Source organism: Camarhynchus parvulus, chromosome 1A, assembly GCF_901933205.1.
Source record: "Camarhynchus parvulus chromosome 1A, STF_HiC, whole genome shotgun sequence".
NCBI classification, from domain to species: Eukaryota; Metazoa; Chordata; class Aves; order Passeriformes; family Thraupidae; genus Camarhynchus; species Camarhynchus parvulus.
The window spans coordinates 24,020,035-24,047,072 of NC_044586.1; the positions used below are offsets into that span (position 1 = coordinate 24,020,035).

At 41.8% G+C, this 27,038-nt stretch overlaps 1 protein-coding gene across 7 annotated transcripts in view; it reads right to left on the reverse strand.

Annotated features, from left to right (window-relative positions):
• Nucleotides 1–7,831: 7,831 nt before the first annotated feature.
• The window catches only part of TCF20 (transcription factor 20), a 131,122-nt gene continuing 111,915 nt past the window's right edge, over nucleotides 7,832–27,038 (reverse strand). For 6 of the 7 annotated variants that reach the window (XM_030960558.1, XM_030960554.1, XM_030960555.1 and 3 more), the window contains 4 exons: nucleotides 23,578–23,671; nucleotides 16,782–16,831; nucleotides 13,702–13,829; nucleotides 7,832–9,965 (listed from right to left, as the gene is read on the reverse strand). In XM_030960558.1, the coding sequence (XP_030816418.1) occupies nucleotides 13,746–13,829; nucleotides 16,782–16,831; nucleotides 23,578–23,671 (228 nt within the window). In that variant the 3' untranslated portion in view covers nucleotides 7,832–9,965; nucleotides 13,702–13,745. The remainder of the gene's footprint in view (nucleotides 9,966–13,701; nucleotides 13,830–16,781; nucleotides 16,832–23,577; nucleotides 23,672–27,038) is intronic. The other variant, XM_030960560.1, reaches the window with a different exon arrangement.

The following is a 27,038-nucleotide window of genomic DNA, read 5'->3' on the forward strand; positions in this document are numbered from 1 at the left end:
CTGGCCAGGCCCCAGCTCCCCACCCTCTGTCCCCAGGGAAGGCGGGCACGGGTTTTGCTGGAGTACGAATTGAGAGCCTTAAGGTGGCAGCACCAGACAGCCCTCAAGGCCGCCTCCACTGCTCTGGGTCGGCCAGGAGCTCAGCAAGGACAGAACCACCGAGGGCTGCGAGGCGGCAGCGATCGAGGAGGGGGCAGGTGAGCAGGGAGGCAGAGGAGGGTGCGAAGAGCTCGGGGCTGTGAGAAGGAAAGGGGTTTCGGTCCTGCTTCCCTCAAGCAGACTAGGCTTGGATGGAGCCAGGATGAAGACCGCTGGTTTTCACCTGAACATCAGGTTTGCTGGAAAGTAGGAAAAAAGCAAGCAAGGAGCTAGCAGGGAATTGCAGTTAGAAGAAGTAAAGCTTTGAAGGCTCGAGTCTTTGACGCTCTGGTAGCTCTTTCCCAAAGGAAAGAACTGCAGAAGGCAGGCAGTGATCTACACTCCCCTGTCCTGGCTGTGGAGGGAGGGACTGAGGCACAGCTCCCTGCAGGAACTGGATCCAGAATAAACACCCACTGCTGCCCCAATTCCCCAAGCTACTCTGGACAGTTGCACCAAAGCCCTGCAGGTGTGCTGGATTTTGGGATTAAAACCACTGCTAAATATTTTCAGGGATTCAAGCAGCCTGACTGTCCTAACCTGTCATACCACCATGAACTGCTGATTTTATAGGCAGGGTGGAGTCAGATTCTTCTCCAAATGGCACAGTGACAGGGCAAGAGGCAAATCACAAGCTGCAACAATGAGAACTGTGACTAGATACAGAGAATTGCTGCTCCGAGAGGACAGCTCAGCACAGGAACAGGGGCCCAGAGATAGTGTGGAGTGTACTAGAAGGTTTTCAAAATTTGACTGTCCAAAGCCTCGAGCAGGCTGGTATAGTTCTGAGGCTGACCTTCACAAAGCCATCAGGTTGGACCAGAGACCTTGAAAGGTGCCTTCCAGTCTGTTCTATAGCAGGATTTCTGGAGAGCTTTAGAACATGAATGTAGATGACAAGTAAAAATTTCATGTGTGTCCTGGCTGCTGGATGGGTTTCCTGATCACGGACACAGTTTGAATTCTTATTTAATTTTTTGATCTAGAGCAGGTATACCTTTGCAAACACTGCAGAAAATTTCTTCTGTTTTGGAAAAGAAAAAACCAAAGTTTTAAGAGTCTGAAATAAATGTTCTGATTCTGTAAAAGAACAAGAAAGAAGAGAAAGAGAGGGGGGGTTGGGGGGGCAGAATCTCAGGACTTCAGACCTGCCTGGATGATGAATACATGTGATAGGTCAAAACTCCAACAGAAGTTGGTGAAGTGTAACAGCACTGCAGTAGACACCAGATAGCAAGGCAGTAACTTCTGCATGAGCCTGGAGATACTGGGCATACTGTGCTTCCTGAGGGACAGGGACCAGCTACAGATAACCCTTGATCCCACATCAGGGTGAGAGGCAGGGCTCCTGCTTGAGCTACTACTCCAAAACAGAACCTTTGAGTTACACCACAACAAATGATGGCACACAGGTTGAGTTACCTGCGAGCAACACAGCCATGCAATGCACAGATCACCTGTAAGTAATGAAAGATGGAGAACTGCAATGACAGTCTTACAGATACCCCTCAGCAGTGGAAGCGAGAATGGGAGTGTCTCCACCTGCTCACACCTCTTATGAACTGTCTTGGGCTCTTTGAATCAGAGTGCCACAAGGCTTTTCAGAATGACTGGAGATAGTTGGCTGCTCTGACAATTGCAACAGGCTGCAGCAGAAATCACGCTCAAACACTTGCTGTCACACTTGAGGCAGAAGTGAAAGTAAAGTGGAAATACAGGAGTTGCTGTGTTGTGTGGCTGTGAGAAGCTCATTTCAAGGATGAGCATGTTGGAAGCTGTGGCCTGAAGGTACAAAACCTGCTTACTCCATGGAAAGGGTTTTTTTTTTGTTTCATATACACTGCCTGTTTGCCAGACAGAGGCTCAGTGCCTTGTGGGACATTTTGAGTTGTGACATTTTAATTGCTGAAGTGCCCCCTGAACTTGTGACAGACCTTAGCTGTGGTTTTTACCACTCCCACCCAAGGTCATACAAGCTGGTCAATGAACATTTTTTCCTCCACTTCTGAACCCTTACGTATTTCCAGACATACGTGCAGGCTTACATATTAAAAAGGTAAGGACATATGTTCTTAAAAACTACAAACTGCTATATTCTTAATGCACCTAGTGAAGGCATGGGTAGGCCAAAAAAAGACTGTGGCTTTTTTGTAGGGGGTTGTGGCTAACAGACATGAAGAGGCTGCTCTTCAGGCAAGCCCCTGACTTGTTCTTCCTCTTGAATTGTAAGGAACAAGAAGTTCCACCAAGCCCTGCATTGCCCACTTAGCTGCAGACTGGGAAAGGTTGTTCAGGTTTTTGATCAGCTACTCCTAAAGTCCAAGTAACTCAAATAAATACTAAAAATAAGGGGCAAATCTCATTCCCCCTCTGTCTCTCTCTCTCAGCAAAAATGGTAAATACAGGTTGCAAAGACTTCTGGTGTCTGTCTCAAGCAGCTCTTTCAAAGAGGTCAAATGAAACCCTAGAAAATGAACATCAGGTGTTGTATTCCAGTTTCTGTGGCATGCCACTGACTGGAGGTAGAAAACCATATTGATGCATTTCTGAAGAGGGACCAACCAACCCTGGTGACCTGGCCAACACTCCCCCTTGAAGCACAACAAAGACAATCTCCTATTTGGAACAATCGTTTGGATGCAAAAAGGCTTTTCTATGTTAAAGGGTGAATTTCAGGGCCTGTTGCTCTGTAGTCTAATAAAAAGGCAGAGAATGGGTTTGGTAAGGTACCTACCTGGACTGTTCTTCCAAAATTCACTCACACAGAGCTTCCCACAGAAAAGGTCGTCAGCAACAGCCACCTCCACCAGTGAGGCCCTCAAATGCCATTCCAATGATCTCAGGGTCCCTCTCATGGCATAGCATTCCCTCGAAGAACCTCAGGAAAAAACCTCCCCAGACTTCTACTGGCCTGTTATTTCTCCATGACTCTTTCACATGACTGGGCCACTTGTAAAAGGTTTTCTCACTTCTCCTTACTTTCAAGAGGAACTTTGGATCATAGAACTGTCATGTCCAGCTCAGGGGTGAATCTATCCAACATGAGTGGTGGGCAGTGGTTGAGGCCAAAGGGCCGTGCTCCAAAGCAGAATTTTTCCCAGTTACTGGCAGTCCTACAGTCACTGCTGTTGATTAGCGGTGTTTCTAATAATAATTTGTACATCTTCTGATACGTTAATCCTCTAGACAGCAACAAGTCTGTGCAGTTAAAAAGATGCACCTTCTTTCCTTTTCCTGAAGCAGCAGACCACAAACTTGATGTTTGCTAAGTCCATCTTTCACATTGGTCATAAGGAATGTTTACACTTCTGCTGTAAACAGCATCTTTTCCAAGTCTTTTGTGTTCCTGTGGCAACGTGACACTGCTGGTTTTCGTAGAAATGCAGCTGGAGTCAGTCAAGAGGCCTGCAAACCTTGATGTCCTCTTTAAGGCTGCAAATGCCCACTTCCATCTCACAGCTCTGGAAACTGTTTCTTCTCCTGGCACACGTTCCTGTCATGTAAAGCCAAGAATGATTCCCACTTGGAGCAGAGTCAAACACAGCCCTGGAAACCAGCTTAGATGCTACAAAATCGGGCCATTCTGTATGGCCTCTGCCTTTGGTTGCAGGAGAAGTCTCCCTCAGCAGCATTTATTTTACTGGCTTATTTTCTTGCAGAGTGCAGCTCTCTGCCTTCATTCCCAAATGGGCAGTTGTATTTTTGCCATCTATCACCCATACAGGTAGTGATTCCTCCTCAGAAGTTTCAGCCACAGCAGGACACCAGGTGAACACAGAGACTGCAACATCCACTTTATACAGTGACTTCCTCACCTTGGTTTCCAAAGCAGCAAAATATTACAAAACCCAGGAGTGTAACATTAAATTCATCCTTGTTCTGCTTACAACACGGTGCTTTCTTGCCTCTTTGAATTCCATTGCCACCTGCCAATTCTGAATTTCACAGTACAACTCTAAACAGTAATTTGTTCACTCTTCTGTATTTCTTCTGACTACAAATGCAAACCGTGAGATCTGTCTTACGTGCACGTTACTTTAAATTCAAGGTGATGAAAAAGTGCATGAGAAGAAATAGATATTGTTATGCCCCATAATCCAGGTTGCTGTAATTCCAACAGCCTTCAAAGTAATGTCCTCAAAATAATCTACAATTTGTAAGAATCTAATAATTCCATTTCTCTTCTGAGAGGAAACCCAGTTCCGGTGGGCAAGAACTTGGGTGAATGTCCAATAAAGTTTTTATCATACAAATGCTGTGAAGTGTACAGACTCTGATTTTGTAATAAAACCATGAGAGGTGGTGACATTTCTTTGATGAACTGGCTTCAGCTGAGAGGTCTCTCGCTATACAGTGCAAATTTACCCTTACAGCACAATTTTTATTTTCAGTGTAAACGCCTCCCAGCTCTTTCCCCAACAATTTCTCTGCCATTCTTTGCTGCTCCCCACTAAAAGATGTGGCACTGAAAATAAGCAATTTCAATAAAACTCAGAAAACCATTGCCATGTTGTATCTCAAAGCCAGGGAGCACCAACCTCCAAATCTACTGTGACTCCAAGTTTGGCTGTCAGCAGGGATAGCTACAACCGAAAAGCCCCTAATGCAATACAGGTGGTATTTGCAGGTAACCTGGCCATGCTCATGTTCAGCGGCACATGCAAGCAGTTTTTATCACACAGAGGAGAACACGTCAGGATGAAGCCTGAAGCCCAGCTAGAGTGGAACGTTTCTTTCACAGGAGGTTTGCTATGTGCTAGAAGACTATTTTTCTTTTTCAAATTATTTGGATGGGAGTTAAGTCTCTCTGGGCTGCTAAGAAATATCAGCATTTCTAAAGCTGGCCAGTTAAGGTCAATACCTTGAAACCGCAGCGTTAAAACTGAGTTAAGCAATAAATTGCAAGAAACCTCTGGAGGATGAAGGGGGAAGAGAAGCAATCTCAGCTCTCAGTATTGCCCTGTGGAAGAAGCCAGCAAACAAGCGATGCTTTCCTTCCAGTTCAGGTTAAACACTAACACTTCCATGTACTAAATAGGAAGTGGGATCCACTTAAGAAATTAAATCCTACAAAAAGATTCTGTAAGCAGCACTCTCTTCACTTTCCAGCTGGATGACAGAATAAACCTTTTGGATTCCACCAGAAGTACAGACAGAACAAACAAGTAAACAATCACATATAGGGATGATGACAGCAACTATTTCACTGACCTTTGCACTCTAAGGAAAAACCCCATAATCTCCTTCAGAGATTTACATAATAATTTCTGGCTGAATAGCACAGGTCGGGTAGGGAGGTCATGGTGCATGATATTCGTATGGAGCAAATTTTTCAGTGGTGTGCATTAGCCAAGCTCTCACTGGCCTGTAGCAATGCCAGGAGAAAGTACCAGAGTGTTACCAGTCTCCCACAATTTTCTAATAATTATTTTGTCCTCTACCTTTGTTGACTAAGTTCTCTGATTTGTAATATGCTGCCAGAGTTCCATCTCAAAAAACCTGCAACAAAAAACTAAACTCAAACATAAACTTGTTTGTTGGAATTTCACAGCCAGACAAGAATCTCATCCTGTTTTACAACAAGGATTTCTAACACAAAGCCAAGATTGCAACTACTCTTTCAGCATCTCATAGCAAAGTCAGTAAAACTGTATCTTTGCGTTTTCTAGATCTGGAACTGAACCTGGATTACCTGTATTCTGTTTGTTTTCATATAACTTTTAATAATTAAAAAAAAATTCCAGAGCAGTGGTGAATTATTCATCCTCAACCATTAAATATCCTGTTCCACTTCCAAAAGTATGATATTTACACTTAATTTTTTACATTTTGAGATAAAGGACTGCTTCTTTCAGTCATTCTGGCAAGCCAGGGATTACATCAGACAGACCAATGCTGTAGCACTCTACCAAATATTTCTATAACGTCCAGGACACCCACTGCACTTGGGACAGCACAGGTAATTCCTTACATAATGACTCAGCTAATAGGCATGATAATTTATAAAGTTTATATCTAAATCAGCCCCCAAATGTTCCCCCTGTAACTGTGCCAGTTTAAGGTATTATCTTTCTGAATACACATTTTAATGTACATTACTGCACATTAAAAAGTGAAAATTCCAGAGCCGTCATTCAATTGCCCATAGCTCAACAAACTTTTTTGTTTTTTACATGCACGTCCCACCAAAAATGAATTTCTTTAGCTTGCCATTAGCTGGACTCCATGAACTAGATGTGCACCATTCTTCAGCAGATCCTGCACCCTGAACCCCTGAATGTTTTTTATTTCAATACTATTGAGCATCATCGGTTTGTCTTGTTCTAAGCAATTCAAAAGGTTCAAGAATGTCACAACCCCAAGTAAAACTCCCTCTCATACCTCTGTGGTACAGATTAGTGAGGTTGGCCACTGCCCTCTGCAGGAGCAGCTGATACGGCTTTCTCTCGTGCTGCACGATCCACAGTGGTCTGTGCCTCGGATTTCCAAGCATGGATTTCACATGGAATACATACAAACAAATATATCGATGGGCAGCTCCTGGTATCGAGATCTGCTCTGTACACATCTCAGGGCTTCCACCAGCTCCTGCAGGACTCCCTTTATCCTTGTCATATCAAAAAACATCCTTTGCGTGTTGAATCCATTCCTTATTCTTGATGTGAAAACATCTTTTTCTTTGACCCCATGCAGCCGTGCTGACTCACTCTGGTTAGCTTGGAAGCGCTGCTGAACCATCACGTTCAATTCCAGCACATTGGTGTAAGTCTCTTTCAAGAGATCCCGATGGGAGTCAGCATGGAGAAACACTTTGAAAATGAGCTGCCTTATCCAAGCTCTTGTTAGTTCATTCCTCATCCAAACAGGTAATTCCCAAATGGATGCCATTCTCATCTATACACAATCTCTTTCAAGGTTCTGCTGCAGGTCATTTCTGCTCCACAAATTCTAAATTAGCCAAGACTTCCAAACCTTTTCTTTCTTTCCAGGTTGCGGTATCCACGATGTCAAGCTGTTAATAATTGCTTTTGCAGGATGTAGCAGGTAAATGTTTTGTACAACAGCTTTCAAAATCCACTCAGCACTTTGTATTTTCTCAGCCAAAAGAAATTTTTATTTCCAACAGGATTTTATGACTCTTCTGGATAATTTCCAAGTTCTCCCAGGAAGCCGTTACACATTGTTTTAATTCCTCTTGGGTTAGTTTTAGAATCATGACAGCTCTGCTTTCTGTAAAGCCTCGACCACCAAGCACAATCCTGCTCTGGAGAGCACCCCTCACCTCTGACCACAGCACTGGGGGGATTAAGCCACAGCTGAGTTGAAGGATTTTAAGCACTTCCCACTGTGAAATACTCCCCACAGAATTGACTGTGGTACCACTTCTTTATTTGCTCTACACAACTGCCACTACTTTCCAGCCACAGTGCATGAGGAAATATTGAATCTCCATATTTGCCACAAGCTCCCACATGGAAAACCTCCAAGGCTCCCTCCCAGCTACCCGAAAACCTTCTGCCTCTGCTGTGACACCACCCTGAAGAGCCAAAGTGAAAGTGTCAAATTCAGCAGTTCCAGCACACACTGTTCTGCTGTCACAGTGCTACATACAGAGATGACTCTTCACCAACATAAAATCAATGCAATAACAGGAACTTTTTTTTTTGAATATGTAGAATAGAACAGACACTATGAAAAAAAAACAATTTTTATTCAGTTGAAAAGAAGTCATTTACTCAATCACATTAACTATGCTAAAAATGACTTTTTTCTGACTACACCAGCAGTTAAATATTTTCAGCACCAATTCATGACACATTAGTGACATTTATCACAACAGGTCTATTTCTTAATGTAAAGGACATACTAACTTCAGTAGCTGCTACTGGGAAAGGAGTAAGCAGAAGGCTGCCGTTTCTTTCCAAATATTTATGAGTGAGAGTAGCAACTTATAGAAATAAATAACTGCCAAATTATCTCCCAAATCTTTAAATCGATCTTTTAAAAATAGAGTTAAAATAGATATCTTAATATGAGCTATCATAGATTTTATTTTTATGTGCTGAATACTCCAAAATGTGAGTAGTTGAGCAAGCATCCAGTACATAACTTTTAAAATAGTTCTTCCCACAATATCAACTCCATTTTTTATCCATGTCATGCTGGTTAGATCCCTATCTCTAGTGACTTCCCAGTAAACAACACGCTGTTTGATATCGCTAGGATATGCTACCATCCTATGAGTGAAAGAAGTCAGTGACCTGGTGAAATACCACCAGCTCACATGAACAGAAAATTCATCCAGTCATTGGCTCGTTAACTCTGAACATCAAACAAATCCTAAGCTTTAGTTTTTCAAAGCCTTTGTGGTCTTCCTCTTGCTGGGCCAGTTCAGAAGGTCATCACTGAAGGCAGAACCGATGAAGGCAAAGAAACCAAAAAGCAGCAGATAGTACTGTCTCTGTCCTTTTAAACAAATCAAGTTCGCACAAAACAAAAGGAGACAAGGTTAAAATGAAGTTTATTAGTTTTTTTGGTTTTTTTGAGCTTTTTTTATATAAAACTGTTTGTGAAACAGCTATTTTTATTCCCATGGCAGAGTGACCCCTGAAAGATGCACTAACCCCTTTCTTAAGGCCTTAACAAGAAAAAAAACATGATTTTTTTGTTGTTGTTCCTAAAACCCAAATGTTTTAAAATTACATAATTTACAAAAAAGAAAAGAAAAAAAAAGGGGAAAAAAAGAAAAATACCCTACCCCAAATAACCATATAGTGTAGGCTGTTACACTGACATTCCCTCTTCCTTCCTTAGGAAAGGCAAAAAATATAAAAATAAAAAGAGGGCCAAGTGGATTTACCCCAATCAGTTTGAAGACACATTGACTCCACCAACATTCAGACTTCCTTTCGTTCCCCAATCTGGCAGGTAAACCATGTCTTCCTCTCACCTGCCTTCCAAACTGAAGGCAGCTTCTTGGAATGATCTGAGGGTCACATTGTTGCACACAGGGCAGATACTCCGCTCCCCTGTGTGGTACAGGTGTTCCCACACCAATGAGGTGTATGGGACCTAGCAAGCAGCAGCCACCTCTAACTTCATGAGTCTCATGACCCAAGAGTCTGCAGATGTTATTCAAGCTTACACTGTTAATAGGGTTTCTCAAAAATTGAAACCTCCCTACCGCTCAGACACAACTATTGACACCAAATTACCTGCAATCATCCAAGCCTTCCTCCCACACCCTACAAACAATTTATCAGCATTTTATTTGCCTTTCAAAATTGAATTTCATCAGATGTTGTGAGGAAGAAAGCAAGAGGAACAGAGACAAGTCCTGTTTGGAGTACTCCCAGTTTTGCTATTCTTTCCCACAAAACATTAGGCTCAACAAGCCTTGCTTTAATTTTGGATTTAATATTTCCTTTAGCTATAAGTTTCTTTTTTAATTTATATGGGGTTTTAAAAATCTTAATCAAAAGCATTAAAAGGGATATAGCGCACCTTTCATTTAAAACAAAGTCTTTCAAGACTAAAAAATAGATCTTTATATATATATATATTTATCCCTCCCTCTTTAATTCCCCCCACCTGTTTCCTTTTTCCCCCTCCCCTCCCCACTGTCACTATGGAGATTGTGTCCATGGAAACAGCTGGTTCAGACTCCTTGGTCAGATTCTGTGATATCATCAGTCTTGAGTGTGATGTAAGAATTTATGAAGGAAGTGCTGGCATTGGCAGGCACGTCGAGAGGGGGCATGGCTGCACAGTGGGAGAGATTCCATTCAGTCACGAATGTCCACCGCTTTTTATCTCAACAGCCTAACCTGAAAAACAAAGTCAAAAAAATATTGGTTCCTTCCCTCCATTAGCAAACAGGCCCCTCAGGCTTTGGAAAACCCACTCAGCAGCGACACCAAAAGCTCTTTAGCTTTGTGGACTGAAAACAGATAATACACAATGGTGAGTAGTTCATGAAAGCTAATCCATGTGATAAAAACTCTTCATTTAACAACCAGCAAAAAAAAATTAAGCAAGCCCAATTGTGAAGGAGGTCTGGGATGACAGGATGATCCATACCACCATGGCACAGCACTCACCTCTACCTTCAGCAGCCAGGCAGGAGCTCACTCACCTCATGTCCACTCCTCACACTGAGGAGATTGGGAAAGAGAGGGGCCAAGCATGTCCCAGCATGATGACAGCTCCTGGGATGCCATCAGGGACTGCACCCAAATGTTTCCCTATGGGCCATCCAGTGGTGCTTTCCAGTGAATATGTAGCAGATAGTGAAACTAGTGTCAAAATTACAGGAGTCCAGGAACCAATCCTGGGAAATTGCCAGGTTTCACCAGCTAAAGGTAAAGCTGTGTGTGGTCTAACTAATTGAAGGGCAGGTGATATTTCTTTCTGCTGCTTTTTGGATCTGATTTTCATATTACAGAGACAGTTCATAGAAGGACTAAGCTTGTGATGTCTTTCAAGACAAATGTGGAAACATCCAAGTGCTTGGCACATGTTCTCCCTGTCCAGAAATTCTCTGAGGTGAGAAAATGAACTTTGGGAGTTTGCTAAGTTGGTGGAGGCTCAGCTCAAAAGAGAAGTTACAAAGTTAAAATTTAATTTCTCTAAACTAGGGTTCTCAGTCTTATTCTGCATAAAGAGAAAGCAAAGCTTGAAATAATGTATTCTTTCCTTCCCTTATCCCATACCACAAGTGAGCCCAACAGCAATTTATTTATTTAGTAAGGTTACTTAGATATGATTTAGATAAATCCCTTCCTAACAGCTAGTGAGCTTGGGAAAAGAACTTACACCAGAAGCGATGCATATGGAAAGCAGCTAACGGAATTAGAGGTGTGCCTGGGAGCAAAGTAACACCCATGTTTGTTCATAGCTGGCAATTAAACTCCAGGAACCCTAACTAAGTGTGATGGAGAAGTCAATACTGCTCTGATCATCAGCACACCAATTAGATTACATCCCAGCAAGCCCAACTCTTGGCTGCAGATATCCCCCATCCAGGTGCCAGGCTGCAAGTGAGTGAAGAGTCAGGCAAGCACACACAAAATGCAGACGGGCAAGGTCAGGGAGCAGCAGCTGAGGAGGAAAGGGGGAGGTTCCCAGAGAGCTCAGCTGCCCTCTGTGGTTTCATTACTGCACAACGGTGAGCCCTCGCTGAGGGAGTGTCAGGGCTGTGTTGCTGTCTCTGGCTCCCGTACAACTGCAGCTTGCCCATGCCTGGAATTGGTCCAGAGCATTAGGCACTGGCTCAGGGAAGAAACAGGCTCAACTCACAGAGAGTCCTGCTTCATTCCTGGATAAGATCCAGAGCACCAGACTTGCTCTCACAGTCACTCTCCAGATCTGGACTTGATCCAAATGTTCTAGAGGCAACTGGCTCAGGGAGAGAGAAGCAATGAAGACAGAATACACTGACTTGCCTGGATGGTATCCAACATGCAGGATTTTTCTTCACTTGCTAGGCCTGGGAGTGAACCAGGACTAAAACAGCCCAATAATCTCACAACTGAATATCCATTGTATCTTACACTAAGGCCAGCAGAAGGTCAGTTCCAGTACTACTTGGGCTGCTACAGAATTCCCCTGAAGTTTTTTTAATTACCTCAGTAATACAACATTTTTTTTGTTGTTGTTGTTATAAGGATCTTTTAGATTTGTATGGCTTTTATTTTGAAATGCAAGATCAGGTTGGAATTGGAGAACCTAATTTTTAAGGTATTCTGAACATTGAAAGGGGGTGGCTAAATAGGACCTTCTGGTAAGAATTACTTGAGGCAAAAAGTGGATTTCAAAAGACATAATGCCTTAGAGAGATATCTAGAGCATACCATGAATACAGTGCAGAGATTCCACAGCCTGCAAGGTCTTCAGTCAAGACATTCCTATCCTATATAAAAAAAGAGCTAGCACTGGAAAATAATGCAAGGAACAAAGCTGTGTAAAGGTCTCTGGGACACAGTAATGTTCATCAGTAGCTTAAAGGAATGGCCCAAAAATCACTCCCCTAGTGTTAAACAGCCAGAAGAGGCACTTTGGTTGTGGGACTCTTGTCTTGCTTTAACATTATGAATTACATTGCCTGTTACATTTTAAGGAAAAGAGAAAAGCTTAAAGGAATCCCAATGACCTTTACCATGGAAGGAAAAAGCTACTCAAACACTGAATACTGTTAAACACTGTTTACATGGTAACTGTTAAAACAACACTCCAAAGCCAGGAATGAATGCTATTAAAAATGGAAAGTCACAGAACACAGCTGAGCTAAAGCAAGTCAGCAGTCAGTCTACAAAAAGTGTTTATATGGGACACTACCTGTCTTCTGCTACTGCACCAAAACCCCACAATCTTCCAATTAATCTCTCATCCTTCACACAGAACACCATTAGTACTTCACAATTACTTTACTTGAAAAACAGGAAAGATTTTAAGTCAGGAGAGGTGCCTGGGAAGCAAGGGATTGGTAACGAAGGAAGGGGATTACCATGAGCACTTCCAAGAACTGACACGAAAGAGCAACTTCCCCTGCATGACTGCAGGAAAAAACACAGCGAAGCAAATAGCTTGAGTAAGAAATGCATTTGAGTAGCGAAATGAAGGCAAGAAACCTTCTTGGGCTGCAGTTTCATGGACAGGGTGCTAGCAAGTATTAATTTGAAACCGAACACTTATTTCATTTTAATCCACCCTATTGCCTTTGAACTGCAGTGCATTTGCAATTGGGTAAGAAATAAGAAATGCCAACCTCATCCCATTCCCTGGTTGCTAACTCCCACCTCAGTGCTACTTCCCCCTTGTGCCAGTGTATTTTCCCAGCCACACAGTGAACCAGATTAGGAAAATGACCCAGCTCTGATGCTAACATGGCAAAAAGCTGTTTCAGACAAATTGAATTCCCAACCAAGTTCTCACTGGCTGTATGAACGCTGGGCCTAGACAAAGGAGGAGGCTGGAAGGAAGTGCAGTGAGGAACTTGGGGCAGTTACAAAGTTACGGAATTGTGACCACTTCTGGATACAGTTCTACCTTCTGCGCCCCATGTCTGTTTGCAAAATAGAGAAAAAAGCTGGGCCAAAAGAAACACAGAGGGGTCCTGCTGACTGGTTTACTTATCCCTGGATCCATCTACATTTCCAGAAAATGGGAATCCTACAATAATCCTGAACTCATCAATATTATTTATTTCTTACATATAGAATTTAAGATACTTTGGTGACTTTATTTATACAGAAGCTTACTAACTACTCTGAGACTCACAGAAAAACACCTTCAAATCCTTATGGACATGATACAAAAGGAGATTTCTGCAACTCATTTAGCTGAGAGAGTAATCAGGCAGTTTTAATAGCTAGTGAGCTTTGCCTTTCATTGTTTAACAGAAGGAACTGCTGCAGAAATACAAAAAAATAAACAGGATGGTAGCAGAGAAAAAAATACTACAAATTTTCTGAATATATACAAAAGCACCTTAATTTCTTACAGAAATGGGGAAGGCACTGGATGTAAGACAGCAGGTGGAACTGGAAGCTCTCCCCCACTCACCTGTGCTTGCTTTTATATCCATTCCCAGGAGTACACTTCCCCCCTCACCCCCGCTCCGACTGCTCTGTGCTGAGGCTGCCTTTCACCATCTTGTTCTGCAAGGAGGGAAGAGCGCAAGGAAGGAGGGGCTGACAAACCAGCAAGCCAAACAGAGGAGGAAAAAGAAAATGAGGGAGAAACGGAAGACAGGGGTAGGGAAAGGGAACATACAGAAAGCAAAAGAGAGAGAGAGAGAGAGAGAGAGAGAGAGAGAGAAGTCAGTATTGGAGTCAGAAATAGACTTTTCAGACAGAGTTTTCTCCAAGACAAAAGCAGGTAATTCCACAAAAGTAGAGTCTGAGATATGAACGCCTGGTTAATTTTAAGAAATACAGAATTTAACACAAAAAGGTAGAACAAGCTGAGAAGCATCACTTGAAAATTGCCCAAACAGATGGCTTAAGACAATCTAAGATGGCTGAGCCACCAAAAGGTGAGGTATCCCATCCCTTTTATAGCCTCTCCACAGCTCAGCATCCTCATCAGGTCTGTTGCAACCTCACTTGGTGTGATGCAGACAGAGCCGTTCGGATCTGTGAGAGGAGCCCTTCAAAAGATGACAGTATTCAGACAGCATTTTCCCTGTGATAAAAGCTGATATTTTGCATAAGTAGCACATTCAGGACATGGATGGTTGAAGCATCAATCCTGACAGAAGGAAATGGAAAAGCTCACTGGGGAGCACATGGAAAGGCAGGACCAGTCCCCTCTGGACTCAGCTTGCTTATGCCCTAAATGTCAAGCACAGTTAATGAGGCAAGAAGCACCTTTGCTCTCCAGGAGCTGCTTACTGCGATGAAGTGTATTTACCAGTGTGAGGCACAGACTGCCAAAGGGTAACAGGCCCTGTACTGGGGGACTTAATGCTGGAGATTTATAAAGTTAGCTCCTCCACCCATTAGCTACAGAACAGCAGAGTGAGCTATCAGACAGTTACTAATTTGCTAACAGTGCTAAGGTGGTGTTACCTAAAAGCATCGCTTTCAACAGACTAATTGAAAGTCTTTCTTCCTCTCAATTGCTCATACTTGTATCATGCAAAAAAACTGATGCAATTTGTTCCCCAGTCATTCTAGAGCAATGGTTTTCAGCCTTCCTGTTCCTGCATTGTCACTCTCTGGAATTCCCCTCTCCAGCCACTGGAATGGAAGGAACAGAGTAAGCTTATATTCTGCCCTGCAGAAAGACTGGGAGCAAACCAATAATGATTAGTGAAATATGCAGTGAGGGCAGAGAAAGAAAGCAAAGAAAACTAAGCAAAAGCCAACCAACTTCAGTGTCAAATAAAGGCTGCTGGTGTTGAAGTTATGTTTTTGACAAAATAAAGAAAGTGATCTGCAGTGGGATAGTTCTGAATAGAATTAAAAATTTTATTGCCTCATGAAGAACTGTTTTGAACTTAATTGGTAGCTGTCCCACTCCCATCCTTCAAGATTACTTTAGAAATCCATGTGCTTCTCAGAATTTTCTCTGAAAAGCTGGATTCTTTGCCTGAATCTAAACCAGCTCTTTCCTTTCATGGTTTGAGCACCATCACTCCAAAGTGCTCACACACAGCAGCAGTGACTCAAGCCATCTATGTAACACTGTATTTCCCTGGAATACTTCAGGCAACAGGCAGCAAAAATAAAACAGCCTTCAAATACACAACCCTCTCTAATAGTTTAACCCCAGCTGGCAACTAAGTACCAAGAAAAAAATAACTATCCCATCCCAAACCCAGGACATACTCCAATTATCTTTAGCCAAGTATCCAAAGTCGAGCAGAGGGTGGCACTTAGGCAGTTACATTACACAGAAGGGGGAGCTCATCCTTCCCGGTTTGTTTGGCAAGATCTGCAGGTTCTTGTAGCATTAATGCATTAATTTAAGCTTGCTGTACATTGTCAACATTATTCCACAGTTGTGCAGAATAATTTATTTTCTTTTATATAATGAAAAGTAGGCCAATTCTGGATAAGAGCGTGAATGCGCACTGAATCTTCCAGCGCATTTTAAATACGTGTGTATAAATACATCATTTTGTGGTGGAATATCCAGAAAGGAACATGAGGCTAATTCCTGTATGTTTACAAAAGACAGATTAAGAATAAGCTGTGAAAACAAAAGACCACCAGATGTCAGTCTAATTCTAGGCAGGGATCTGCAGACAAGAACTAGATGGAGACTAATCCCTGCTAGAAAGCAACACAATTCTTCCCTATTATAATTTCCTATTCAGCACAAGCCATCCAAACGCCTGCCCAATTACTGTTGTATTCAACTGGCAACAAGAACAGCTGTTTTTTTCTGGATACTCTCTGACCATTTAAAACTGGAAGACGTGTCCACAACCTCCCAGGGGTGTATCCTCCCTTAAGGGTTGGGAGGGGTATTCCCGGCACTGTATCCCATTACTATGCTACAAGAGAGTATGTACTGTCTACCTTGTCCCCTCTCGCCATGCAGATAGCTCTCTGCACCACTGTGCTTGTAGCCTCTGGGGACAATCATTAAGGACACCCAGACCCTGGGCAGAAGGAGCAAAGGGGTCTTCTGATGAACCAAAGATGTACAGAAGAACCCCACAGACCCACTGAAGGCTGAGTGGCTGGACTCAGTCCAGTTACTACTGGTAAACTAGAACAAGATGTCTCCAAAAACCAGGAGAACTTTTTCATAAAGTATTTTTCTTCTTTCTGCATCCTCAGTAAATCCAAGGAGAAAACCCAACAGTCCAATGAAACATTCAAACAGGAATAGCAAGCAACATACTGATTCTATCACAGAATTCAGGAAATGAAACCGAGCTTTCTGAACAGTCATCAAGGACCTAAAGAAACACTGAGCAGATGGAACAAAAATTTTATCTTCTTAAACTTGTAGTCTTCTTGAGTTGATGTTTGCCCCCAGAATATACCACAAGCATATATCACAGAATAATTGAACTAAAAGCATCTCTGACTACAGACATTACCCAGGTAATAAAATTACTAATCCAAATTTAGAAACCAGAAGAGGGCAACAAGAGACCCAGGTATAATCCAGGAGAGGATTCTTACCTTGTGCTTGGGGCACCTCACTGAGAAATTCTCTTCGTTTAGTAAACAATCTAGAGGAAAAGACAGCAATGTATTATTTTTTTAATGAAAACCAACTTGAATAATACATCACATGTTAATCTTGCCTCACAGGTACACATTTTTCATTCAAAGATCTCTTATAGGAATACCTTGTCAGTATTGCCTGATCTGTGTATTATTAGCAGGTTCATTGCCTAATGCCTGATCTGTGTATTATTAGCAGGTTCATTCCTTCCACCCCCAAAGTTTTAGCAAACAAAGTAACTTAACACCCCAAGTGACAATGCTGCTTGGATTACCAAGCAACCTCAGTTTTCCCAATGATCTGTATGTAGTAAGAATGACAACAGCAAGCCTACAAATCCTGTATCCCAACCCCCTTCAGCTATTCCAGCCTTCTTCGCTTTAGCATACCGAAGATGGACACATTCATCCAATCTGAACAGACAATCCCTGCATTCCATAGTACAAATGCTGCCTTTCACCCTCACCCCAAGGCCCTGCCAGCATCAGGGAGAGCAGGGGTGTGTGTCTCTAGGTATGGTGTTTACAGTTTACTTGCAATCACAAGTCCTGGTGGTAAGTTTACCCTGTGACACTATGTCTGGTAGTCTGGTCACTCATGCTGCTCTTAGATCTGCTTTCGTGAATCTTACATGTGAAGCTTTGATGATCTAAAAAATGGTTCAGTTAATTCTTTAAACATATTATGTAAAGTGAGCCACCTATATGGAACTGCTTATTTAGGAACAAATTAAGCAATACTGCCATTTGCAGAGCACTTATTTAGCAGCACTGCCAGAGTATGGACTGCTTCTCCTCACATCCCCCCTCCCAGACTATGCCTCTAAGTGATGCAAGTCGGCAGCTCTCAGAACTTCAGCCACAGGAAAAGCAGCACTCCCCTCAGAGCACTCAGCTGCCTCCCCTGCGCACCCGGAATTGCAGGGTCACCACTCAACCTCCCAAACGCCTGATGCCTCTCAGTTCCAATGGTCTCTTGCCTCAGAGGCTGACCCAAGGCTGTCACCTCATGAGCAGGACCAAGCACCCATCCCCACCTCAACACAACTGAGCAATGCTGCCCTGGAGAATTGAGCAAGGTGCTTCTGACCTCCTGCCTACTCCAATACACCCAAGAGCTCACAAGTAGAGAAGTGCAATGGTAACTAAGATGGGCTAATTTAAAATGCTCTTAAGTATGTAGCATAACCAGTGCTACCTGCTGTTTTCAATCTGCTGGAAGAGTTTAGCAGACAGCAGGAGACTGGAACTAAAGCTTGAGGGAAAAGCTTTCTAGATACCCAAGCTTTGGCAGAGCATCCCTCTGCCAGGGAATGCTTAATGTTTCAACATGAACGCCTCTGGCCTGAATCAAAGGGAAACAGCATGCAAGAGGCTAAGTTACTTGAGAGATTTTAGCAAAGGGGAGTAAAACCCTTAATCCTGCCACAGATAATTTCAAAAGCAGCATTAGCAAATCACAGGAAATAAATAAAATGTCTTCTTATTATAAGGGCAGGAATCATACATTTAGACTACAGCATGAATTATCACTGCATAATACAGCAATCATCCAAAATATACAGAGCAATCATCAAAAACATACACAGTATGTTAGAACAGAATGGAGTTTTCTTCTTTGTTGGAAACCCAACATCGGTAACGAATGCAGTTCTTTAGCTAGTACATCAGAAAGCAAGATTGTACAAGGATCAGGAAGAAGTGCCAGAAACCTTGTACCTAATGCCTGATCTATGTGTGGAGCTCCATTTCTTACTAAGGTCAGCATTTTTATTGCAAATACTAATAGCAGATCCAATTAATAGCAATTTTTTTTGTTTCTGTTAAAGGACAACTATGAAAAATGTCATCAGCACACTGCAGAAAATCAGCTGAATACCAATAAGGCAGAAATTGTTCATCATTACAAAGCTGGCCTGGATTTTGGTTAGCAGTTCCAAGTATTTTATATAACAGATTACAATTTGTCATGAAGTCAGCAGACGCAGAGCTATGATCAGCTCATTGTGGTAGAAAGCAAAAAGAACTGAGACTTGTCCTTGTTTCCACAGATTTTTCTCCATAAAGTAGTCAGGGAAAACCTAAAACACTTTTAATAGAAGCAATTATTCTTCTGTAAGCTTCATACTTTTGTCTCACCCTCTGTGTTCTGCCTGTTACTCATCTTTAATGATACTTGTGAAGACACAGGATTTCTGTTCTCTGAAAATTCATTTTATTTTCCTGTTAATCTTTTCCTAATTTACAGTTAAAAATCTTCTGTAAGTGGAACTGCCTGGATATATGTTGTAGGAACAACTGTGCTGCAACCATCAGGATCTGATTCCAGGTGGGGAGGAACAAGCAGAGGGAGAGGATATAAAATTTCAGAAAACAAAGATCTTGTTTCCATGGAGACATCCCTAGGACTAAGTTATCTTGAGACATCAGAGGCTCTTCATAAATTTGGACAGATGAAAGCCAAACACAGACAATGTTAACCACAGTCATTTCCATACAAAAATTACTTAAGTGGCACTACTGATCTTGATTTTTATGTAAATGGCTAAGAAATGTTCAGCTCCCTTACACTCTGTATTGCCAAAGACTATTTTCTATGAAAGGAAATTAAAAGACAGCCTGAATTATGCTATATAAAAGCATCCATATGTACAAACGGGCAACTTACAAAGCCACGTGCCTTGCACAGCCCTCCATTAGCAACAGCGGGGCAGAGCCTGGCCCCTCACCGGGGTGGGGTTGGACACCAACCACTGGTGCAGAAGCCAGAGCCCAGGTCCCACGCCAGGGCTGCCTTCAGAACTGAAGCCATTTGACACACTGCAGCCTCCAGCCCTTTCCCAAAAACATTCTGCCTTTCATGAGGCACAGTTAACTGACTGGGACCAACTCCTAACCCACTGATGCAAAGGCAGAAACGCTTCAGCTCACACTGAACTGCTTCGAAATACAACACGGGTACTTCATCTCAACCAAGGCACGGTCACTTCCAGGAATTCGGACAAACCAAGTGTGTATGACTCAACATACCCTAAAAAACACTCCAGCAAGTGTTTTCTGTTTGGCTTTATTTCTTTGAGATACAAAACCAGTCATACATATTCCAAAAGCCTGAAAGCCCTTGTAAATGTTAACACAAATTTCTGAGGATTCAGAACAAATCTGTGACAGATCCTAAATAAAAAGCAAGGTGGCACCATCTTTCAAAGCAGGATGGTTGACTTCAAAATGGAGCTACCACTGAGCTCAAGGAAGCTGAGAAGCACCTGTACAGTTTCACTACAGAAAGACAGTAGAACTGCAAAACCAATAAAAAGGGTTTACAGGCTGAGCAAAGAGAAATAATGTTGATTTGTTTCTCAAGGAAGCCTACATTTTCTGCTGGGTTATAAATGAAAACCAGACCTTATGCCATATAGCTTGGTTATTTCTTTTACACAGATTTATTGAAGAGTGTCTATAGATTAAGACAGCTTGATTACAACCACAGATAAAACCAACTGCAAACAAGGTCTTTTACTGTCACACCATCAGGCTGAAATTTTAAATGCTGAGAATCTACTTAAAGCTGAGGCTTTTTTATTTGTTTTGGTTGAAAACTTCAGCTGAAGCAGCCCAACGATTTCCTTAAAACTCTTTCTTGGAAAAAAGTTATTCCGCCCATGATAAACATCCCAGGATTTTTTCTCTGAAAAGCTCTACAATATTCTGATTTTCAGTAGGACCTGGACTTCAGCTAAGGCATGCCCTTGCCAGCTACCACAAAACCAGCAAACAGAACTCCTTGAAAAGCAATATGGGATTTTCATGTGCACATCCTCAGAAGACGCCTATTAGATTTTAGTAGCTCGGCCTTTCAGATTTTAAAAGCTAGCTAGTAGCTTTTAAAAATTCCACCAAATATGCTTCTGTTTGGGGATGATCAGGCCCTTCCTGTAAATGAACCTCTCTGCCCTCAGATTCAGGCACCAGTCCCAAAAGCAGCGAAGCTGTCAGGGGACATTTCTAACACTCAAGCAACCCAAAAGAAGAAAGTGACCATTTCAGAACTGCAAAATGGGAAGCACTAGTCCAGCAGACAGAAGTGAAAACAGTACTGAGAAAGGCAGCCAAGGTACAGAAAGAATAAAGGCTAGCAGGAGGGAGACCAGTGCTACTGAGAGTCAGGAGCAGGGAATTAAGGATGAGTGCCAGCAGGAGGCTAAGCAAAGAACTGATTGGAACAAGGCATAGAAAGGTGAAACAGAGAATATAAAGCACAATATACAAGAACAAACCAGGACTAGCAGGGTGAGGTGTGACAAGGAGCTGAGTTAGGAGAACCAAATGGCAGTAACAAAGGCCAGAGAGGAAAAAGAGCTAGAAAAAAAGAAAGGAGAGGAAGAGGTGAAGTAAGAGCAGAGAGGAGGAAGCCGGAGTGAGAGCTAGAAAATTGGAAAAAGGAAAAGTCAGAAAGAATTAGGAGGAATTGGGTCTTACAAAGAGACTGGAGTAAGAAATTTGTAAAGAGGGGCCTGAGAGCAACTAGATAAAAGACCTGTGGCTGGTATGAGAAGCCAAAGAGAAAACATCAGACATACAGATGAAAAGGAAGAAACAGATAGGAAAATGTATTTAAAAAGCACCAATGAAGTATTTTGTTCTCACTAAACCGTACTCTTCCTGAAGTGAAACCAGACTCACCAGTTTTACCAACTCCTCCACTATTTTTTAAATATGTTTGTGAAACCTCACAGTCCAAGTATCCCATCTCCATGCAGCTCTTGCAATTTATTACTGCTGTATTACTCAAAGGAGGGAAATTAGCTTGGAATTGTGCACTCCAACAGATGGCCACATGACAACATGATGTCTCATAACAAAATTAAAAGAAGTAAGCATAGCCTTGGAACTTGACTTGAACACAAAAAGCTACTCTAAAAAAATCTCACAGGTTGCAAAGTCAAGACAAAAGTGAAAAAAAGCCAAATTTAATCTAACCCATGCCTACACATTATATAGCAGACATGTTACATTTAAATTGGACTAAATAGTATGATTATATACTGGGTTTTGTACATGATGCTGCCTCTTCCATGCATGACACAGAACTGCTCTTGGGAATCAGCCATGATTGTTCAGTACATTTCTCATTTTGGAGAATCCTACATTTGCTGAAGTGGAGTAGAGTTAATATAGCTGAAGGAAAAGGAGAGTATCTGAATTTTGATTCTGAATTTAGAACCCAGAAAATGCTACATACTGTATCTAGTAAAACATGAATTTAAATTAAGCCCTCAAATTATTGAGAACATTCACTATAATTTTTGTTTTTTCATGGTACTGAAAAGGGCAAGTCACAAACCAGAAACAAATACATACTAAACACAACATGAATGTGAATCTGATCGGTGATTGTGTGTCTCAAACACACTGTACAAAAGCAAGTTTATTAATGTTCATGAAACTCTCAGGCATGACAGAGATGAACATTATAGGAAATCTCCCAGTTCTACCTTCAGAACTGAGAAGGAATCATCTGCAGTGTGACACAGATCCAGCAAGGACAACATATGTTCATGAATGAGTACCCCTCCATCCTACAGGCTGAGGTAGGGCCTTATGAAAAGACATATCAACCTTTGATTAGGTGATTACTATAAGATAGATTCATAAAAGACCAAAAGTATACTTAAATGGACACCCTTATATCTGGTATTTTTCTGAGTATGTGATTTTTGCAACCTGAATAATCTTTCTTTTATGTGAAGTCAAGAATTCTCTCTGCTAGTAGTACTGTGGTACTAGAATATTCCACTGCAATATTAATTTTAAAATAACATTCCTGTTAGAATAAAATGCACATCTCCAATAGGGTGGGACTTCACAGTGAGAGGTGCAATGCAGTCACACAGAAATGAGCATTCCTACTTCAAATACTCTAACATTTGGAAAACAGCATAAAATGGGTGGTGAACAAGTGGGTTGCTGTGGAATTGGAATAACGAACAGGAAGCTTGCAATTATTTTCCAGTCTAGAGTTGTAATCTTGAATCCTTTCCTGCTTGTTATCAGACTAAGTTTTGTATGACAGAAGTGAGTTACAGGGGACTGGAAAAGTGGGGTATTATTTACTCTGAGATTGAATTTTTTTTTACCCAAGAACAAAGTTTATCTCCATGAAAAACTGTCATTACTGCACAAAACCCACCAAACTCACAAGCCCAAGCTCATAGCTGGAAATAGTATCATCCAAACAATTAGCTTGTATAAGGATGAAAATTGGACCTACTCAGGAGACTGGCTGAAATGCTTCTAAGAAGGGAGAAGGATGGTTGTGCTGCAAATGGTGCTGATGATTCTACAAACACAAACACTTGAAATCTTTACTAGGACCACCCCTAGGAGTATAACCCTGAAAGAAGAAACCCCCTTGCTGCTTACTTACATCCTTTTAACAAAGGGTTTCTATTTTTGGTAAAAAATGAGTGATCAGTTCTCACACTGCAGCCAAATTTCAGTCACTGTAGCTGCACTCCCCCAAGTCAGGCTTTTTTTGCTCTTTCAGGCAGATTCCTTTTCATTACAAGCTCCATCTTGTCCCAACATGTTACTGTATGCTGTTTACTGCATGCCGTTTCTCACCATTTTTATTACTTTTATCTTCACAGTAGGAGAAAAACTGAGAGGGAGTAATTTGTAAAGCACCTCAGAATTATTTAGTGTAGTATGATTTGAGTAATTATGGAATACAGTTGTCATGTGTTCCTACCTGCATCGATGGCACATGGGTAATGGTATCGGAAGGAGCAGCCTTTGTTGTAGCAGCCTAAGGTGGCTCCCGGTTCCTGGCAATGGGAACATTTCTGAAAGGGAAACCAAAAAACAGTAATGAAGATTGCAGCCATTTTTCTGAATACCTGTATTTTCCTGGGAATTGTATCAACCACATTCCAGCACAAATTTTTTGATAAATCATGTTAAACTCTATCTTTCTACACCATACAAATAAAGGCCTTTCAAACAAATAACAACATAAGCTCTTTCAAACTATGAACTTTTCAGTTGCACTAAGCAGGCAAGAGATACAAATGTTCAGCCATTCAGAAACAATTCGGAATAGTTCTCAAATCTGTTTTACTGGCCTGTGTTTCAGTACATGACAACGACATCACTATTAAAATAGGAGGAAAAAGAGTGGTTTTGAACCTACAGCAGCTTTAAAAGGAGAATTAGCATAACAAATAGTGATTTAGAAGACACCACCATAAAAGTAATTTGGTTACATCGTTCTCATTATCACAAGCAGTTGAAGATGATCATGGCTAAGTTCAAAGTTTTTTCACAGGTGATCAAAAAGGGTTTATCTTGAGCAGAAGATGCCATCATGGGAAAATACCTTTTCATCACAGAAATGGCTCATGTCCAAAAAAAAACCACTCTTGCAGTGCAACAAGGATGCTCATATAATTATTGTCAAAGTAGCTCAGACTCATCTGATGACCACGTTCAATTTTCATTAGTGAAATCCTATTAGCTCAACTAGTCAATGATGGATTCGACCATAATATCAGACAATTGTGAAAGCAGAAAGAAAGTCTCTCACCCATTTACTTCATCCTGAATGACTTAAGAAATGCCCTAAGGAAGTAATTCACATCTCATTCAGACAGCCATTTTATTTCTTGAATGTATACACTAAGTGATTTTTGTTAACTAATCTGATTCTGATGAAGGCTGATTTCTGACAGGTTGACATTTTTCCCTTAAAAAAAGATGTAGCCATACCTGGTAGAATTCACCAAAAGCTAGGAGACTGCTACTATTTAAAAATTAAAAAGTGAATTAACTACTGGCAGAAAACAAAGAGAGGAACTACCATAATTTTTGAGTCATACTTTAAAAAGTAAAACAGGATTTTTGTTTATTCTGCTAAAATACAACCAACACCATAATAAGGCCCTGTATAATTGGCACAATTCACCTTGAATTGAGGCTGTGAGAAGTTGCCTTTGGTCCCTGCCTGCACACAGGGATGATGACATGATCTAAAATCACTGCTGCTGCTGGCAAAGCCGGTGTTGAACTAGGCTGCTCTACTGCGGCCGCTACTAGCGAGCTGCACCTGCACTGCACACGAACAGCTGTGCCCAAGCCAGCAGCGCACCTGGCACCAGACATGAGCACGGCATTCCCACCATATGGGACACTCATCTGCCAACACGGCCACAGCCCCTGGCCCACACGTCTTCAATCCCTGATCAGCACACGCTGCAGTGGAGATCTGCAGAACAGACATGGCCAGAGCTAACAGCCACGGCAAAGTTCCTCACTCAGCACAGTAAACAGGGGGTTGATTACAGTATTTCCGAACCTTCTGAGAATATCTGACAGTTATTGTTCTTCCTACTATTCTGTGCTTTGCAGAGATGACTGTAGCTTGTATTTAAATGCCTGAATGAAGATGAAAGCAAAACTAGCTCCAGCCATAAACCAGGGGGCCCTCTTCAAATCAAAGCAGATGCAACTAACAGAAAAGCTTGTGAGACGTCAGTTCTCGTGACATCTACAACTGCAGTTTTGAGTAACACCTTCTCTTTATGGGTATGCCAAAGCATCCTCAGCCTGATCTTCAGTGCTTCCTACTAAATTGTGTCTATATTCTAAGCACAACAAACTACTGCAGTATTTATGATGCAAGGGAAGTGTCCCTGAGGCCTAGAAAGAGACAGACAAGCAGCTTATTATTGCCTGTCAGAACACCAATGCAAGTTTCCAAAGATTAAAAAAAGAGGCTAAACCAATATTGAAATGTGCACAGAAATATATGGACCACTAGCCAAACTGCAACGTAATTCACTCTCCCATGGGAGTAAAACCAAACTTCATCCACAGAAAATGTCTTTTCCTGGCTCTGAAGTCAACTCTAGAAAGATATTACGTACTGGCAACAGTCCCAGATTCACCTATGCCAAGTACTCACAAAGTGCAGCTTGAGGAGCTCTGAAACAGAGCTCTGTACCTGTGTACTTTATTCTTGCTTTTAGATGTGGCTGACTGGGATTAATTATTCTAACAGGAGAGAACCCAAATTGACTATTCTTTTTGAATGTAGATATGAATTTCTACTCTTGTTCCTCAGAGGCATTCTGCCCTCCCCACTTTATCTCATCTTTTACGTACCATCACACTGTTGCAACAGAAGGTCATTCTCCCCTGGAACACTGTGTCCTGTGCAGAGCAGTCAATAAGAGCATAAGAGCTACAGCAGCAGAGATTGAACTGCAGCTATATAAAATATTTCTTAACACTAAAAAGGCATGTCTTAAAAGAGTATGGTGTGTGACACAACAGAAAACAAGACCCCTAGCAAAATTTTTGATACTTTTCCAAAAGGTAATTTATTTTTTGAACTTACTCTTTGGTGCATCTAGCATGGTTCATGTCGCTATTCTGAAAATCACATTCTGAACGTGACAGGCATTTTGACAAATTTTCAGCTGAGAATGGGTACAGAACGCTTTAAAACTGTTTGTGATTTTAGGACTGATTAGACAGTAAAAGTAGGTAGTTAAGATGCCAGTGCATGTGCATTGAGCCTCCACTGCCCCCTTTTTTTTAGTTTGGCAGACAAACAGAGATTTTACCAAGGTTACCTGTGCTACGCCCACAACAGCAATTCCCCGGTGGATGACTATGCCACTGACGGCTCAAGGCAGAGATCATCTGCTGCTGCTGGCTCCCCCGCTGCTGAACAAGTCTCCATTCTGGCAGATGCTTCTGCTTTTCACAAGCCACTGACAGTCTAATGGCCCCATTTCTTCTACCTCCCGGGACCCCCAACCATCTGCTTCTTTCAGGGGAAGCTGAGGGAACCACATACACAATAACTACTCTTTTTTTTCGAGTTCTTCCTTCTTGGCACACCTGAGTGACTGAACAAAGCAGACGCCCTACAAAGCTGTGTGGTTCTAAAACAACTTCAGAGTCTATCACCTTATCTTTGAAAGAGACTATCATCATGTAGTGCCACATGGTTTCCAAACACACCCAGGTGTTCCCACGAAGACAAAAAAAAAAGCTTAAAAAATTTCTGGATGGTCTCAGTCGTCTTTTTCAAGACATTGCTGCTGTGCCTTAAAAGGTAAAAAGATGCCTCGTTCCTGCTGGTACTTTCTGTAGCTTTGGTTAGCTACATATCTCATGTATTTATGCTTCAAAAGAAAAAATAGG